At 47.0% G+C, this 16,558-nt stretch overlaps 1 protein-coding gene across 2 annotated transcripts; it reads left to right on the forward strand.

The window, feature by feature from the left end:
• Positions 1–1,268: 1,268 nt before the first annotated feature.
• ANKK1 (ankyrin repeat and kinase domain containing 1) lies at positions 1,269–15,961 on the forward strand. Of its 2 annotated transcripts, XM_052786610.1 has the most exons (8): positions 5,285–5,755; positions 9,849–10,143; positions 10,554–10,705; positions 11,637–11,686; positions 11,784–11,939; positions 12,209–12,327; positions 13,314–13,359; positions 13,742–15,961. In XM_052786610.1, exons 1-8 carry the CDS (start codon positions 5,568–5,570, stop codon positions 15,088–15,090), a joined length of 2,355 nt encoding a protein of 784 aa, XP_052642570.1. In that variant the 5' UTR covers positions 5,285–5,567; the 3' UTR covers positions 15,091–15,961. The 2 variants fall into 2 exon arrangements, 1 of the variants encoding a protein (XP_052642570.1); XR_008235128.1 differs by lacking the exons at positions 5,285–5,755; positions 9,849–10,143; positions 10,554–10,705; ... (3 more) ...; positions 13,314–13,359; positions 13,742–15,961 and adding exons at positions 1,269–1,828; positions 2,001–2,189; positions 2,436–2,574.
• The last annotated feature ends 597 nt before the right edge of the window (positions 15,962–16,558 follow it).

Genomic DNA, 16,558 nt, shown 5'->3' on the forward strand with positions numbered 1-16,558 from the left:
AGCCGCCTAGTCGTAGTGCGGGCAGCGCGACCTGCCTGTACTCCGGGCCTGGGTCTCTGCCTGCCTGGCTGCCTGTCCTGCTGGTGACCTGCCAGCGTAACAGCCCTGTACTCAGGGCATGTGTCATGAGCCGTGGAGCCCTCTGTCCCCAGGAGCAGCCCGCCCTCCCTGTAAGCAGGGCTGGGGAGGCTGCCCTAGCCAGGCACCAGGAGTGAGCCCTCCCTCGCCCTTTAGAGGGTGCAGGTTGAGGAAGCGCTGTGCTGGAGGGCGCAGTCCCGCCTTTGGCACTGCTTTTGGCTGGGGCGACCTCCTTGCAGTTGGGGTCAAGGTCGCTCCCTGGGCTCCTGAAGATGTGGTGGTGTGCTGCAGCCAGGACGGCCAGCCTGTAACTGGGGCGCAGGTCGGAGCCTCAGGCTCCGTGGGGCTTGTTGGGAGTGCGTGCCAAGCCAAGGGGGACTGCCCTGTAAGCAGGGCTGTGCGTGCCCCCTGCGCTCGGTGGGAGGTGCTTGGAGGGACCCCCTGTAATCAGGTGGGTGTCCGTGGCCCCGACCTTTCAGAGGCAAAGATTTTGAAGTTGTGTCTTCTTACCACAGAATTGGAATGGCTTCTAAAAATCTAGGGAATGGTACTGAGCCAAGTACCTCCCCCAGACCCATAAAAACCATCCCAAAAGTGCCAAAATGCTCTTGTGTGACCACAGCCCCGGTGACAGGGAGGTCCCTTTGCCCAGCGTGCCTTTCTGTCTCCCTTTCTTCAGCCTGCCCCTCCTCCTCTCGCTTGCTCTTGCCTCATGGTTCCATGCACGATGGATGCCTCTTCTTTCTTTCTTCTCCCGGAGCTGCTGCCAAGGAAGGAGAGCGCAGTCAAGCACCAGCTCCTCTGCCTGGAGGAGAGAGGGACACCGGCCCTCAGAGGGACCTCCCCACAGCGTTCTCTGGTCCCTGGCCATCCTTCCTCCCTTCTACCCCCTACCCCCCCAGGCTCAGCCACCTTAGACCCACTTTTCTCACTGTGTGGTGCCCAGCAGCCTGGACATTTAAAGAGCAGAGGCCCCAGCCCTGCTTCCAGGGCGGCGGCCCAGCTCAGGGCAATAAAAGGGCTTCCCAGTGCCAGGGCTGCCTGGGCAGGACCTGGGCCCTGCTTGCAGGTACATCCCCGATGGCCGGAACAGGCCCCTTCCCCCCAGCCTCCTGCCTTCCCCCATGGTTCTCTTTCTCCCAAGCTGCTCCTGGGGCTGAGAGCAGAGAGAAAGGGGACCAGGGCACGGCAGGGCAAGGCAGGACAGGGCAGGGCAGGGCAGCAGATTTAGGGTAGCAAGCACCACTTGCAGGCCCCAAACACCAGTCACCCTACAACCAGCTGCTCCAGATTGAAGCAGCAGCTTCTCCCAAGTGATGAGGAACCCGCCTCTGGAAGTCATTCTGCCCAAGCCCCCAAAACCTCCCAGGAAAAGCCCTTGCAAGAGTCACAAGCCACCACTGCTGATTCACTTGCCTTCAGGGCAGAAAGTGCCCAGCACTCGATAGTGCTCAGCTGGCAGCCTGTGTGGGGTGACCGCCCTGTTAGCGGGGTGCGGGTCAGGGTACCCCTGAATCGGAGAGAAGGAGCCTCCGTGGGCCTTTGGGACCAGGGCTGCCCTGTAAGTGAGGGCCCGGCCAGTGCCCTGGAGTCCCGGGCGCTTTGCAGTCCAGGCAGCGGCTTGAGCCCCCTGTAAGCAGGGGTGCAGCCTCTTTGGCCGCTGCTTTGCATGCCCAGCTGGATTTGCCCAGGGTGCCCGCCTCCAAGCCCAGCTCCAGCACCGGCAGGAACTCTGCTGTGCGTCGCTTTGGTGAGACAAGCTGAAGTAGGAGGGTTTTGCGGAGGTGGGGGCTCTGCGGGCGGGTGGGTGGTGGCCAGGTGGTGCCTTGGGGAGCTCCCTCATGGGGTGTAGGGATCCCTGTTTCCTTCAGGCGGAGGAGTTGGCGCTTTTCAGGCCTAACTGTGTCCTCCTTCCTTGGCAGCAGCTGGCAGAGAAAGAAGAGGTGTCTTGTGGAACAGCGAGGCAAGAGTGAGCGAGAGGAGGAGCAGCACTGGGATGAAGAAGGGGCAAGCGAAAGGCACTCCTGGGAAGGCAATCTCCCTGTCTTTGGGGCTGCGAAGGCTAAAGCATCCCTGGGCCTTCAGGGAGGTTGTCTGTGCTTCTGGAGCAGGTACTTGGCTCACTGCAGTTCTCAAGATTTTTAGAAGCTGCTCCACTTCTGCATTAAGGTGACACGACTTCCCAAAGTTGTCTCAGAACGACTTTTTGAACCTTGATGTTGCTGCAGCAGCTGTGGGGAGTGGAAGGGCTCTGCAGCCACCCAAAATGTCCTTTGAGGCTGTGTGCGTGCCAGGGGACAAGTACGCAAGAGCAGGGATTTTGAGGTGGTTTCCCCTTCTGAATGCTTCTCCTTCAGCACCTGCATGGGGGAGGAAGCTGCTGGACCTCAGCCTCTGGAGGAACGCGTTCCTCCTCTCTGTCCCAAAACAGCTTCTGTCCCTGCCCTTTGCCCAGCTATTCAGTGCTGGGGCTACCCAATAAAATGCTTTCTCCAACTGCCTGTTCCCCATTGAGCTACTTTCTTGCCCAACTCTGCTTTAACTGAGGCCAGTAAAAATGCACTGCACATGCAATTTTAACCTTCAGCAACCATTGGAACTTTTGCTGTGTGTGTTGGTCCTGGCTGTTTGCAAGGGGAATCTCAGGGATATCAGGTGGCAGTTTCCAGACACAAGTTTGGTGGTGGGGCAGTGTTGCTGTAGGAGTGATTTATGTTGGTTCACCTTTGGACTGAGCCGTAGCTGGCAGGGCACTTAGTTCAGGGGAAGGGGATGGACGTATGAGCTGCTAAGGGCAGAGTTGCAGTTGCAGTTGCAATGGGACCAGTATGCAGAGCAAATTGGGGCTGAGTTTTTGAGAGCAGGCAAGGCCGCAGCCCTCCCTGACCATCTCAGCCTTCATCCTTCTGCATCTCGAGGCTGAGGAGGGCCATCGATAACTGCAGTGTTCTCATTCACTTCAGAGAAGCACCGCTAGCTTGTGCCTTAGGAAATTCAAAAGAAAGTGTCACAATTGCAAATCAGTGAGTTGGAGCGCCACTTCCACAGTTAAGGTGTTCTTTGGAGTCGACTGGAGTAAAATTGCTCCCCAGTTTGGGGCAAAACCAGGAAAGGTTCATTTCAACACATGCAAGTTGCTGTTGTCAACAAAGGTGTAAATGATGGGCATGACTGCCTGTTTTAGGGTGGTTTCGAGGATTCCCAAGAAAGTAAACACACACGCTGACTATAAGGGAAAAAGCAAGCATTTTATTAACTACACACATGCGTTACGCTAAGGGTATCTTACAAAGCAAAAAAAACCTATTAACATACCAACCCAAGGACCATGAAGATGAATCATCTGTACATTCTTGTGCCGTCTTGTGCTGCAAGCTCAGCCCAGCAGTTGGTAGGTGCCAGCTTTACGAGGGCGTCCCCACAGAGGCAACGGTGACCTTGCCGTACACCGGCCCACTGCTCTTCAGAAAACCCCGGTATTTTATACATTTGCAGAGGAACAGGTGTCAACACTCGTGGCCAATGAGTGCCAAAACACGCCTTGATTGCAACATAGGGAGCCTATGGCACATGCGCCCGCTGGCCAGGCGTGCTGCACGTGCCATAGCCGTCCCTTCTACTGGTTCATGAGCTCTGTACATGCGGCATATTACCATAATCCATCAGTCACATCCACTATGCTCTAACCAACAGCAGGACTTTTGCAAGGTAAGCAAAATTATGTGTGGTGCCTTGTATTCCTCCATTATTGCACGTACTACCTCCCCTAACATTGCTCAACCTCCTTATCCCTATGGTCAGCATTTCAAACAATAGACAATAAACTATCTGTTCCCTGTGCTGACTGCATTTCTTAGTTATATACTTCTTACTCGGTGTTCATCCACAGACCAAAATTCCATCTTTTAACCCTTCCATACACACTGCCTCACTTCCTAACCTTTTATTTTAATGCCATTAAAGTTGAGACAGACCCTGGAAAGTGCCTGAGGCAATTGCCAAGAAATGCAGCGCACCTGTGAGCTCTGTGGAGGAAGTGAAGCAGCAGCAGCTGCCACTCTGCAACCATGGAGTGTTTTCCTCCACTCCCTCACCTTCTCCTGAACTTTCTATAATAAAACTTGAGCATTTCAGTAACAGTTTGTCCTGCCTGTGCCTGAACACGAGGGAATGGAGCCCTATCATGCTTGTTCTTGATTCTGAAGTTGAGTTGGGAGGTGAGTGCCAGCAAGCGGGAGTGGAGGTAGTCAGGGGCAGTACCTGGGCCGGAAGCATCAAAATTGGTGGGCAACTCTTAGGGAGGAGCAGGGAATCAGCAACAATCATGTGTCAGACTGTAATGCCTTTTTTTTCCCCTAAAAAGCTGCAGAGCCTGGCTGGCTTTTTTCCTTTTTCTTTTCCTTCAAGCCTTGCAGTTGTGAGTGATGGGCCATTGCCAGAGCACTTCATGTCAAATGCAGTGGAGAAGTAGCTTGCACTTCCACCTGGATCTGATATGCAGCTAAAAACTCCAAGTCAAGACTCAATGACAATTACCCTTCAGAAATACTAATTATTATTTGTATTGCAGTAGCACTGAGGAAACCAGCACCATGTTGTATTTGACATTGACTTACCTACAGACATAGTCCCTGTGCTAAGTCTTGAAAGACATGTATGCACAAGACCCAGACGAGTGTCATTAAACCCTTTTTACAGCTGGGGAGTCAAGGCATAAAGCAACTAAAAGCATGCGTGCTGTTACTAGTGCTCACACAGTAATAGTTAAACTGCTCAGACCAGCTCTTCAGTATTCTCTTGTTTCTTCAAATGCCCCTTGCGGGCATTCGACAGCATACTTTATCCCTGAGGTAACCATGCTGGCTCACCATGTTTGTTGTATTTCTGTTTAAGTATTTTCTCAGTTTCATGCACTCATGTTTGCCACATGCTAGTTCTGGGGTCTCCTCTGTTCTTTATCTTTTTGGAGAGTTTTCCACTTTTCTTCTTCATCCAGCTCACGTGTGCAATGCTGCACAGGTGCCTTGTGGATTTCTCTCTGTGTAAGGCCTTCCTTCCCTTTCAGTATCCGTCTGCCTCGCTTTCACCCAGCGTATACTGATGCCTCAGGTGAGGAATCCCATCTTCAGCACAGTGCAATTGCTAAAGGATTGTTGCATTGTGCCATTTTTCATCTCGTATTCTTTCAGCATTTGCCCACCCAGTGCTCGACACTAGAGAGGAGGGCAGCCTTATGGAAATGTAGACATATATCCAGCCTGGCCAGGCTCTGCACAGTAGCCTGGCATGAGTGCCTGGAATTAAGGAACGCAGCTCCTCTGCATACCAAATGAGAGTGACGCTTAGGATCCACCTCTTGGCAGTAACTAACATGGCTCATCTGAGGTAACTCCCTACCTCCCTATGCAAGTCAGAAGTAGGAAGAGCTCCTTTATTCTTCTCTGATACCGCCTGAGCAGGAGGCAGACAGCCAGGCTGACTTTTCTGTCATGACTTCGGAGCGAGACCAGCAACTGGGCAGCTTAACTGTCTTTAATAAGGAGGATTTTGAAGAAGACTGGATTAAAGTGGCCAGCGGAGGCTTTGGGCATGTGTACCAAGTCAAGCACAAGAGGTGGAGAACAGTTTATGCAGTGAAGTGCTCCCCGTATCTGCTGCAGGACACCAGCGTGGAGAGGTAACTGCGGTCTCTTCTGGCTCAGCAGTTCAAACTGTCAATTAGAGCCATCTATGGTGAATTGGTGCTAAAACTCTGAAGGAAATGTTCACATGGCTTCTTCTCCCTGGGAAGTCAAGTTTTTGGTACCCAAAGGGAGTGGAAAAACCACTACTGATCTGGAGTTTTGCCTCTCTTTCTTATGTGTGTATGTGCATGTGGGAAAAGAACACTTACTCAGAACAGTTAGTGTTGAAATCTGGAGGCTGAAGTAGGCATCTTAAACTAAACATGGGCACGTGGATAAAAGCAGCCTGATTACTTATTTGCAGCTTTCACTGGACATTGGGACTAATGGGTATCTATTAAACTAAATTAGTCACTGAAATCACCAGATTTAAAGCTGAGGGACAGAGAATTTCCAGCTGGTTTTGCTGGCCTCACAAAGCACTCTGCTCCCTCACTTACCCTCCAGACATGTTCTTTTCTCTTGATGGTGTATCTGCACCTTCAGTTTACTTTTTGCTGTGTCTCTCACCTGCAGAGACTTCTCTGCTGACTACCTTGGGTCTGGAGATAGAACAAAGCCAGGTAATTGCAACTACTGCCAATACCACATACAATATAGGCAACCCTGATCTAAAAACTGAGTCAATGAAGTTACTTATTCTCAAATTTTATTCTGTTCAAGTTGGAAGGATCCTGCCTGTTAAAAATCATATGCTTGTATGACTTCTTGTCACGTTACTGACAACAACTGAGGTGGTTCAATTTAAGCAGTGACTGTCCTCTTTTGTTTGCACTGCTTATGCTCTTCAGGTACTACATTTGCATTTCATTTTCTTTTGGGGAAAAAAAAATGAGTCGAGTTAATCAGTTTTACTTCTGCATATATTAATTCTAGTAAATTTATTCATGTGGCTTTCATGGATTATATCAACTCCTAGTGTACACTCCAGAAGAATGGTTGAATGTGAACAGAAATATTCATGGGGTTTTTTGTTGTTGTTGTTTTTAAAAACAACATTTCTGCAATCACCAGGATTTGAAAACCTAAATCTGAAAATCTGAGTTTGGGAAAAATATCTAACAGTTCATGTGCCTTTAATAGTTACTGTACTGGTGTCCTAGGGACTGAAGTTGCACTATTTTGTCATTAAAATAACTTTGCGCTCTAACATAGTGTTATAAAAGGCTTTCCTACCCCTTACATATATCTAAACAGCCTTGAGGCTGCTCTGACTTACATTATACTTTTCAGTAACCCCTGTGAGTTCTGGATTACAAGACAAGACCGTGCTGTCCTGCACTATGGCCGTGCCAAAAATCCTTCCTTTCTTGGGGGGGTTGTAAGAAGGGCCAGCATTGGTCCTGTAGTGTTGTGCATCTGGGGTGTATGGTTCAATGGCTGTTTCTACTTGCTTTAGAATGTTTCCACATTTGTGAGAGGCAGACCTTCAGTGTGCAGTTTGTCTAATGCACATATACCCACAGAAAACATCTTTGAGTGCATTGCATATGAATCTGTCATGAGCCTTTTCATGTGTATTATAAAATGGTTCTGGTTTATCTGTCAGCACTAAGTACAAGCCCCAAATGCAAAACTGAAAGTTTCCAGGCCACTCGGTGGTTTGAAAAAAGCACAGCAGCACAGTTGTCTGGTAAGGGGGCCAAAGGAGGCAAAAATTTCAGAGGAACTTTTAAAAGTCCTTAGCACTCCTGTCTCTGGGCTTGTAAAAACAATGTGTCTCGTCAGTAGCTATGAATGGAGACAATGGTGTGGTGACTTCCATCTGCTCGCATTCCTGATGCGTAACCAACTGCTTTGCACTGTTCCTTCAAAATGATGGGGCAAATTGACAGCCAGTTTATTAACCTTGGATGGTTTTGCTTGTCAGGAGAAAACAGGAAATGGATTTTGTGGGATGATGGAAGACATCCCTGTGGGCACATGAAAGCAAGGAGGGCAGGTGCTCAGTGAATGCCAGTGAATCTATGTATCACCTCAGAGAAGGAAAGAGAGTGGGTGGAAGATGGCTCTTGCCTCAACTTCTGTCAGCTGCAAAGGCTCATAGTTCACAGGTCTGTTGAGGCTGAGAGAAAAAAAATCACAGGGAATCCACAGAAAAGAAAATACAGCCACAGATGCAGTCACAGTATTTCCCAGAGGGTTGAAACACTCAGATTCTTATATGGGAATCACTTTGGGGCTCTTGCTTTTCTCCCTTACAAGCCTCATTTCTTGGGGCTCCCTTTGCTTGTCCAACATCCACCTTCTCGCTGTACCTTCTCACGTATCTGTGCTAATGGTGCAAATGCCTCCCCCTGGGCTAATCTCACTCCCTCTGTTACTTCCCACAATGCTGATCCACCACAGGATCCAGCATAACCTTCTGTGCAGGTCAGCTCCCACCAGCCCCTGGGGTGCCTGGGAGGGAGGCACACAGGGGCTGTGCTCAGAGATTCTGTCCCAGGAAGGGAACCAGAAATCACAGAAGTCACTTCTTTCTCCACACCCCTCATTTTCCTGGGAGGGGGAAGAATCAATCTATCTGCAACCCTCTACGCTGCAGGTTGCAACTTCTTCCTGTGTTAACCCTTTCTCCCGCAGTGGGAAAGATAATACCTGAGACTCCTCAATACAGAGGTACGTTTTACTGTGGGGAGCCTGCTAGAGGAAGTCTGGCAGAAGGATTTGCTTAGCTGAACTATGTTTAGAGCTATTAGTGGCCTGGCATAATGTTGCAAGCTCAGATTCATTCCCAGGGTGCTCTTTTTAAATGCAGTTTTGGCACTTTACTGCTTGGCTGCTGTCAGCATGCTCTGGGCATCCCAACTCGTTCAGCAGGTTGGGAAATGTAAAGATTTAGTGAAACAGGTCTGCCAAAACTGGCAACAATGGACAGACATGTCTAGACTCCCTTTGGGACCAGATTCACCATGCTCACGGACAGAAAGCTGCAGGCAGAGGCATAGGTATAGGTATGCCAAGCCTCCATGTACTTAAGCTCAGTACATTAGTGTGTCTGTCGGCAAGCAGTGTGCAGGCTGTCGCTGAGGCTACCCTGTGGACTTGTGGTGTATGAAAAAGGCATGGCTCACCATGTGTCCTGGTTTCAGCTGGGATAGAGTTAATTGTCTTGCTAGTAGCTGGTACAGTGCTATGTTTTTGAGCTAGGTATGAGAAGAATGTTGATAACACTGGTGTTTTCAGTTGTTGCTAAGTAATGTTTAGTCTAAAGTCAAGGATTTTTCAGCTTCTCATGCCCAGCCAGCGAGAAAGCTGGAGGGGCACAAGAAGTTGGGACAGGACACAGCCAGGGCAGCTGACCCAAAGTGGCCAACAGGGTATTCCATACCATGTGATGTGACATCTAGTATATAAACTGGGGGGAGTGGGGGCGGGGGGATCGCGGCTCAGAGACTAACGGGGCGTCAATCAGTGTGTGGTGAGCAATTGCACTGTGCATCATTTGTATATTCCAATCCTTTTATCATTACTGCTGTCACTTTATTAGTGTTATCATTATTAGTTTCTACTTTTCTGTTCTATTAAACCGTTCTTATCTCAACCCATGAGTTTTACTTCTTTTCCTGATTTTCTCCCCCATCTCACTGGGGGGGGGAGTGAGTGAGTAGCTGTGTGGTGCTTAGTTGCTGGCTGCGGTTAAACCACGACACCATGCTGTGCCTGCTCCTGACATCATGCTTTCAGGAAGCATCCCTTGGGAATTTCACCACAGTGTGAAAACGAGCATGTGGACAAGGCTTTCTGTGATCACTGAAGGTCTTCTAAGAGCTGGACTAAGATGGAAGTTTTGATCTCTTTCTCTAGGAGCCTAGTGGTTGAATTTGCCCAAACAATCCTCAGCTCATTTTGAAAAGTCGTAACACCTTGTATGTTAGATTTTAGTCTGCAAAAGATCATGATGTGGTTGCATTATCACCAGTTCAAGGGGCAAATTTGAATGAATCTTTTTGGGGTAGGCAGGGCTGCTTGGAAAGGCTAGATATCACTAACCTACTATACCATAACTTAGCTCGTGAATTGACTGATACCATTTCTCGGTTCCACATTTTTTGTTTTGTTTGTTTTGTGTTTTTTTCCCCCCAGGACCAGTATGAACTGTCTAATGGAAGAGGCAACCAAGATGGAGAAAATCAAATTCCAGCACATTGTCACTATCTATGGGGTCTGCAACAGCCCTTTGGGGATAGTGATGGAATATATGGCGAGAGGGTCCTTGGAGAAAATTCTTCCCACTCACAAAATGTCATGGCAGCTCAAATTCCGGGTTATCCATGAGATGGGCTTGGCTATGAATTTCCTGCATAGCATGACACCTCCTTTGCTGCACTTAGATCTAAAACCAGGGAACATTCTCCTAGATGGGAATATGCATGTTAAGGTATGACCTTAATGCTGTGTTTGTAGGGACAGGTTATTTGTCAAATATGAGAAAGGTTATTTTTGCCAAATGAGTCCAGAATCCTAGTAAGTTAGGTTCTTCAGGAACACTCAATGAAAGATTGACTGGTGGGGCTTATAAGAAGCAGCTGGTAAACAAAGTACCTCCAGATCGTACAGGCAATCTGTGCCAGAAGTGGGAACTGAAGGCTCCAACTTAGGAGGAAATGCTGATCTGCTGGACTCACTGAAAAGCACTGAATGCAATTTTATCAGGATTTTATCAAGTTTCAGCTGCTAGGCACCTCCTCATATCCCTGATCATGAAGGATGGAGGTATCTCCCAGCTAATATAAGGAGGGGTGAGATTGTGAGCATTATGGGGGAGGCTCTCATTTTTTCTGCTTGCAGATCTCAGACTTCGGGCTGTCAAGATGGATGGAGCAGTCTAGCCGAATGCAATATATTGAAAGCTCTGCTTTGAGAGGCACTTTGAGCTACATCCCCCCAGAAATGTTTCTCCAGAACAGCAAGCACCCAGGAGTCAAATATGATGTGTACAGGTAAGGGCTGCCTTTCTGTTCAGAGGTCACACAGGGTTTCCACCTAGCTCTTACACAGAACGAGAGAGACTGGCACATTGCCTCGTTTTGTTTATATTCTGGCGCTCTGCCTTGCATAATGTCCTTGGTGGGGAACACACTGGGATTGATGTGTTACTCCAACCTCAGTGGTGGGGAGTGAGGAGGAGTGGGATTATCTGTGGATAATCATCTGTCTCTTACCAGATGCACCTCTGTGCAGCACTGATCCCATGGGAGCTGCAGACGTAGACTTACTGCCTTAGGTTCCATCATAGCCTGTTAGGTTGCTGGAAGTTGTTATAGAAAAGGAGCAAGATTAGAGCACAGAACAGACAGTGTCTGCTCTTTCATAGCAGTTGCTGCTTAGATTAATTTTGATTTTAAAGCAACTGTAATATTGCTTGTCGTCTTTGGTATTCAGCTTCACTTTGGTCAGTAACAGGTGCAGAAAAGATTTCAACTTTATTTTTTTCCTTTTGGCCAAAGTGCTTTGCAGCCCACTTACACAAGCTACATATATACATTCTGGAAATTCATCAGTTCCTTACCCACTACACTACACAGTAACCCAAGACAAGAACCAAAGGAGGATTTGCATGGCCACATGAACTTGCAGTAGTCAGGGGCTCTAAAACCCAATGTGAATAAAGTGAAAAATAAGCACTGAGAGCCTGACTTTTACAGGAAATGCTCTAAGTCCCTCATTCACTACACCAACCCTTTTGCTAAGGCATCAGAGATGTACATGATAATTCATAAGATCTTGTCCTTTTGGTGTGGGGGATGAAATCCTTCTATCCTGAAGAACGTCTTTCCTAATTTTCCCATTTCTCAAGAAGATGAAAGCAATAAATGAATTTTATGTTCTTGTATATATGGGAGTGATTGCTCATGATCTCATTGCCTGCAGCTTTGGAATTGTCATTTGGGAGATACTTATGCAGAAGAAACCTTATGCAGGTAAATATGAACACTTCTTACATGCTCTGCACTTATTAAATGTTTATTACAGTCACCTTCACAGAGATAAAGCCCAGTGCGCATTGCTTTTTTTCAGGAGCCAACATGATGGCCATTATAGTCAAGGTTGCAGCAGGAAAGAGGCCCTGCCTAGAACCCATCAGTGATGACTGGCCAGGGGAATGCCAGCAGATGGTTGACTTGATGAAGAGGTGTTGGGACCAAGACCCTAAGCAAAGACCAAGCTTTACAGGTGTAGTAGCTGATTGTGATATGGATTAGCCAAGGGTCAGCTGCAGGGATTAACAAGTGGGGGATAAGCTTGCGTATAACTCTTTGCCAGTTAAATCGCCTGTTGCCTTGGAAATGCTTGGTACCCATTTGCTGTTAACACATCCTCTTTCTCCCTCTTTCCTTCCTCCCCATGTGGAGGATACAGGAAGACTTCCACAACCTTGGGTACTGACTGGTTTCTGAATATCTGGGTAGTCTGCACAGCTAACAGTCTTTTTGCTCTGGTAGATATCCCTGTAGAAACAGACATGCTGCTGTCACTGATACAAAGCCTTGTAGTAGATCCAGAGAACGAGCGCCTTGTTAGGAAGATGTCCCACAAGCCTGCCATCTCTGGGAACCAGCAGGTGAGGAAGGCTTCCCAGTACCACTCAGGAAATTCCACTGAGTCCTTTCTCTGTTCTTACCAGTTCTTGAGAATGTGTTTACTCTCTCATCACTGTTTATCATCAGACAGCAAGGGCACCTCAGCAACCTTTGCACAGTGTGTTTGCATAGGTTGTACATCTGTAATTCATTTACGGGGACAGGAAACTTGCAAATAAATTTAGAAAGCTGGCCAGTGTGCTAAATGACAGACAGTCCGAGAGGAAGACCCTTCTTTCTATCTGCTCAGATGAAGTGGGTTTATCATGTAGGCCTCAGTCATTAAAAGAAGCTCAGGCAGACACAAAATCACAGGGCTTCTGCTCATAGCACTAGCATATGCACTCAGATAACCATTTTCCAGCTCCATGGAACTGAAGACATTCCAGTTTAAACAACTCTCATGGAAGAAAAAAAGTTTTAAATCCCTGTGTTTCTCTAAGAAAAAAAATCAGGTTTCAGGATAGTCATAATTTTAGCCCAGCTACTGGAGTGTAATTGTGTCTAGAAGTCAGCTTCATACAGGCAGAAGTAGCAGTTGAGAACTATTGCTATTTTGAGGTTTTGCCTAGTTGTGCAGTCAGCAAGAAATGAGAAGCCTGAGTATAGAGGATCAAGGAGGTGGGGGTGTTTGGATTCACTATACAACAAGGAAAATGACTAGCTGGGATGCTGCCATGGGCACGTGCTGCAGTAAGGAAGTAGAATATACATATGTTTGGGAGCAAAGTAGTAAGAGGAGGCAAGTCTCATTGATATCCAGAGATCATTTTCAGGCTCCCGCATTCATGTTAGCATCATGATTTGCTCTGCTGAGTTTTGGACGCAATAACAAGATTGGGTAAAAACCACTCGAATGATAATACAAAATTCTAGAGCAGTAGCAAAGAACTATGTCCAAACCTTATAGAATGCAAATAAACAACTTTGTCTTACGGCTTTTTCTTTTCCCCTTCCTGAAAACGAGAGTGACAAAGAAGAGTTCACCTTCCCCAGAGACACCAGAAGTGGTGGTAAGTAGGGGACTTTCTTTATAATTCAAAAATAAAGAAGGGGAAACCTACAAAAAATAGCCTATTTCCTCACTCTCCAGTGATATGGATGTGGCTCAAGAAAGTTTTCCATGTGGGTGACTTTTCTTTTTAAGTTAAGGAAAATGAACTATACAGGAAATAGCAGATATAGTTCCTGTGAGGGAGAGGCCAAATGTCTCACTGCTTTCTAAGAGACTGCATGTAGCAGTCTTGCCTCATTTCATATTCCCTATCTCTAAAAATGACTTTTATTTCATTTCATACTATGAAGATGCACGTGCTCTCCCTCCCATCTTGTGCACACCAAGCTATTTCACTTGGTCTTACTCTCTTTCTCCTGTTTTGTTTCCCTTGCCTTTAGAAACTGATAATCAGGAGATTCGTATCCCACCTTCTTACAGTGAAGTTGCAAGTCCAGAGGACATCCTGTCTGAGGAAATCTTTCGAGTCCATGAAAATGGCCTCACATTACTTCACCTTATGGTGATCCAGGGAAATGTGGAAAAGGTGAAGTTTCTCCTGAGCTGTAAAGCCAATGTGAACAGCCAGGTAGTCTGTGGCTACACCCCGCTCATTATGGCTGTTCAGAAGAGGTCGCCAGAGATCTGCTCAGTTCTGATAGAGCATGATGCGGACATCAATATGCCTGATGACGATGGCTGGACACCTCTTCACTTCGCTGCTCAGAATGGGGATGATAGAATTGTACGCCTCTTGCTGGAACACCAGGCACAGGTAAATGCTCAAGAGCATGACGGGTGGACCCCTCTGCACTTGGCATCACAGAACAACTTTGAGAATGTGGCCCGAGTACTGCTATCTCGCCAGGCTGACTCCAACACCCAGGAGGTTGATGGGAAAACTGCCCTCCATGTGGCAGCTTGCTTTGGACATGTCAGTTTGGTGAAACTGCTTGCCAGTCAAGGAGCGGACCTGGAGAAAAAGCAGAAGAACCATAGAACCCCACTTCATGTTGCTGTGGAGAGGGGGAAGTTCAGGGTAGTCCACTATTTGCTGAAGAATGGGACCTCTGTCAACAGCCTGGATCAAAATCATTACAGTGCCCTGCACCTGGCTGTGGTGAGAGGGAAGTACCTCATCTGTGAGAAGCTCATCAAATACGGAGCCAATGTGGAGCTGAGGACAGACAAAGGTTGGACTCCCCTGCACCTGGCTTCTTTCAAAGGACACATTGAAATCATCCACCTGCTAAAAGATAGCCATGCCAAAGTGAACGCCAAAGGAAGCATGGACTGGACACCACTTCACTTGGCTACTCGCTACAGTGATGAGCCGGTAGTCTGCGAGCTATTGAGATGTGGGGCAGATCCCAACATCGCTGAGAAGTCAGAGTGGGCCCCCCTCCATTTTGCAGTCCAGCGGGGCTCCTTTTTGACTGTCATCAATCTTTTGGAGTGCAAGGCAGATGTCAATGCTAAGAACAAAGTGGGTTGGACACCCTTGCACCTCGCTGTCCTCAAGGGCAATATGGCCATTATAAAGACCTTGATTAAGGCTGGTGCTCTGCTTGACGTGGAAGATATCACTGGCTGTACAGCCCTCCAGTTGGCAATTAGACATCAGAGAGAAAACATCATTACGCTGCTTCAAGGCAAGGACTCGCTGATAAATAAATCAGGGAATAGGACTCTGGTGAATGATGCTAAGATTTCAAGACCCAAATTTGTTCTGGGAAGGACAGATTTGTAGATTCATCAAGTGGGGTATTTATGACTTGCATTTTCCAATAACAGGTGCTATGCCTTAAACTACCATATCCTGTCACCTGGTGATTACAGGAAAATACTTTTTTTTTTTTTTTTTTAAATGGAAGTTTCTAAGCATGAGCACTAAAAGAGTAAAAGAAAATGGAGCTGCAGAAGGAAGCCGAGAAGTTATTTTCCAGAGTCTGACCAAGCTTGTAGAACATTTTGGCTTGGTGATGCTGGCTTTAGGCAATGCTTTCCTGTTTTAATACTTACAGTGCAGGGACGGAGATGGGTATATGTACTCCCTTTTCATATGGGCAATGCTGAAACTGTGCATAGCCACACATATATACATGTCTTCCACAGATTTTATTGGGTTTATTCCATGTTTTCCTACAGAGAAAATTGGTGTAAAATGGCCTTGGCACAGGTGGGAATTGAATCATGAGATTCTCACCTGCTGCTGGAAATAGACACTAAGCATATGGTACAGCAATGTGTCAGATTTTCTGACATCTTATTTTTGTAACAAGAATAAAATAAAACAAGGAAGGAAGAAAAATCACTAATAGAAAGTATTTAAATGCATGCAACACAGAGAAAAAGAAATTCCAGAATAATTCCACTCCATCCCTTCAGAACAAAAGAGCCAAGAGCTTTTTTCCTAAGCATTCAAATTACTTACTGACCACCTCCACACTTCAGACTTTAAACACTGAGGTTGCCATTAGAAAGATGGCTCTAAGGATAAGCCAAAAAGTGGGTGCAGTTCTGAAACCTGTTCCCTGCCACGAGGGCTACGAATAACTTCCAGTCTTAACTACAAAATGCTGCTGTGGGAGTTTCATAGAATGGTTGAAAGAGTTCCTCAGAAAAGCGGTATCTAATTTGGGTTAGGGGTTTTTTTGTTTTTTTTTTTTTTTTAGGAGCACTGAGCAGCTGGCAAAGTTAGCAGGTACTTACTCTGTGGAAATGGACAGGTGGGGCTTATAACAGTCAGCTGTGGGTATTACCTTAAAAGGCTAGTCTCTAAGAGCCCTTGTGTAGTCTTTGAGGAGATGGTGTCTTCTGGAAAGCAGTGCTGGATCTATTGCCTAGATTCAACCTTTTCTGCTGAAAATATGTATGCCTCTGAGTATGTTTCTGTGGATAAGTAGAACAGCTTTGTGACAAATGCACCCTATTTTTATGTCTGGCTCTATTTGTGGGAGTTGTTTTTAGAGTTGAAGAATCAGGGAAGTTGTTCAACACTAAGTTAGGTAGCAGTGTAGGTCACTCAGTATGCTGGCTGGAGAGCAAAGGAGGCATTTTAGCCCCAAAGTAGTCATCACTTAACAGTTGATACACAAGAGAACTGGCTATTTTCAGGTCAAGGTTTAAGTCACGTCTCTGCTGGGAAATAATTCTTGATCTCTATCAGGAAGATGTTCTAGAGCTTCATTACTTCTCTGGAGAACATAACGGTCTTC

This window comes from Harpia harpyja, chromosome 4, assembly GCF_026419915.1.
Source record: "Harpia harpyja isolate bHarHar1 chromosome 4, bHarHar1 primary haplotype, whole genome shotgun sequence".
NCBI lineage: Eukaryota > Metazoa > Chordata > Aves > Accipitriformes > Accipitridae > Harpia > Harpia harpyja.

Bases quoted from the DNA above. Each gene is read 5' to 3' on its own strand.
- ANKK1 (XM_052786610.1), top strand. From the start codon at position 5,568: ATGACTTCGGAGCGAGACCAGCAACTGGGCAGCTTAACTGTCTTTAAT. The intron at 11,687-11,783 runs GTAAATATGAAC...GCTTTTTTTCAG, and splicing joins GCAGAAGAAACCTTATGCAG to GAGCCAACATGATGGCCATT. The intron at 12,328-13,313 runs GTGAGGAAGGCT...CCTGAAAACGAG, and splicing joins CCATCTCTGGGAACCAGCAG to AGTGACAAAGAAGAGTTCAC.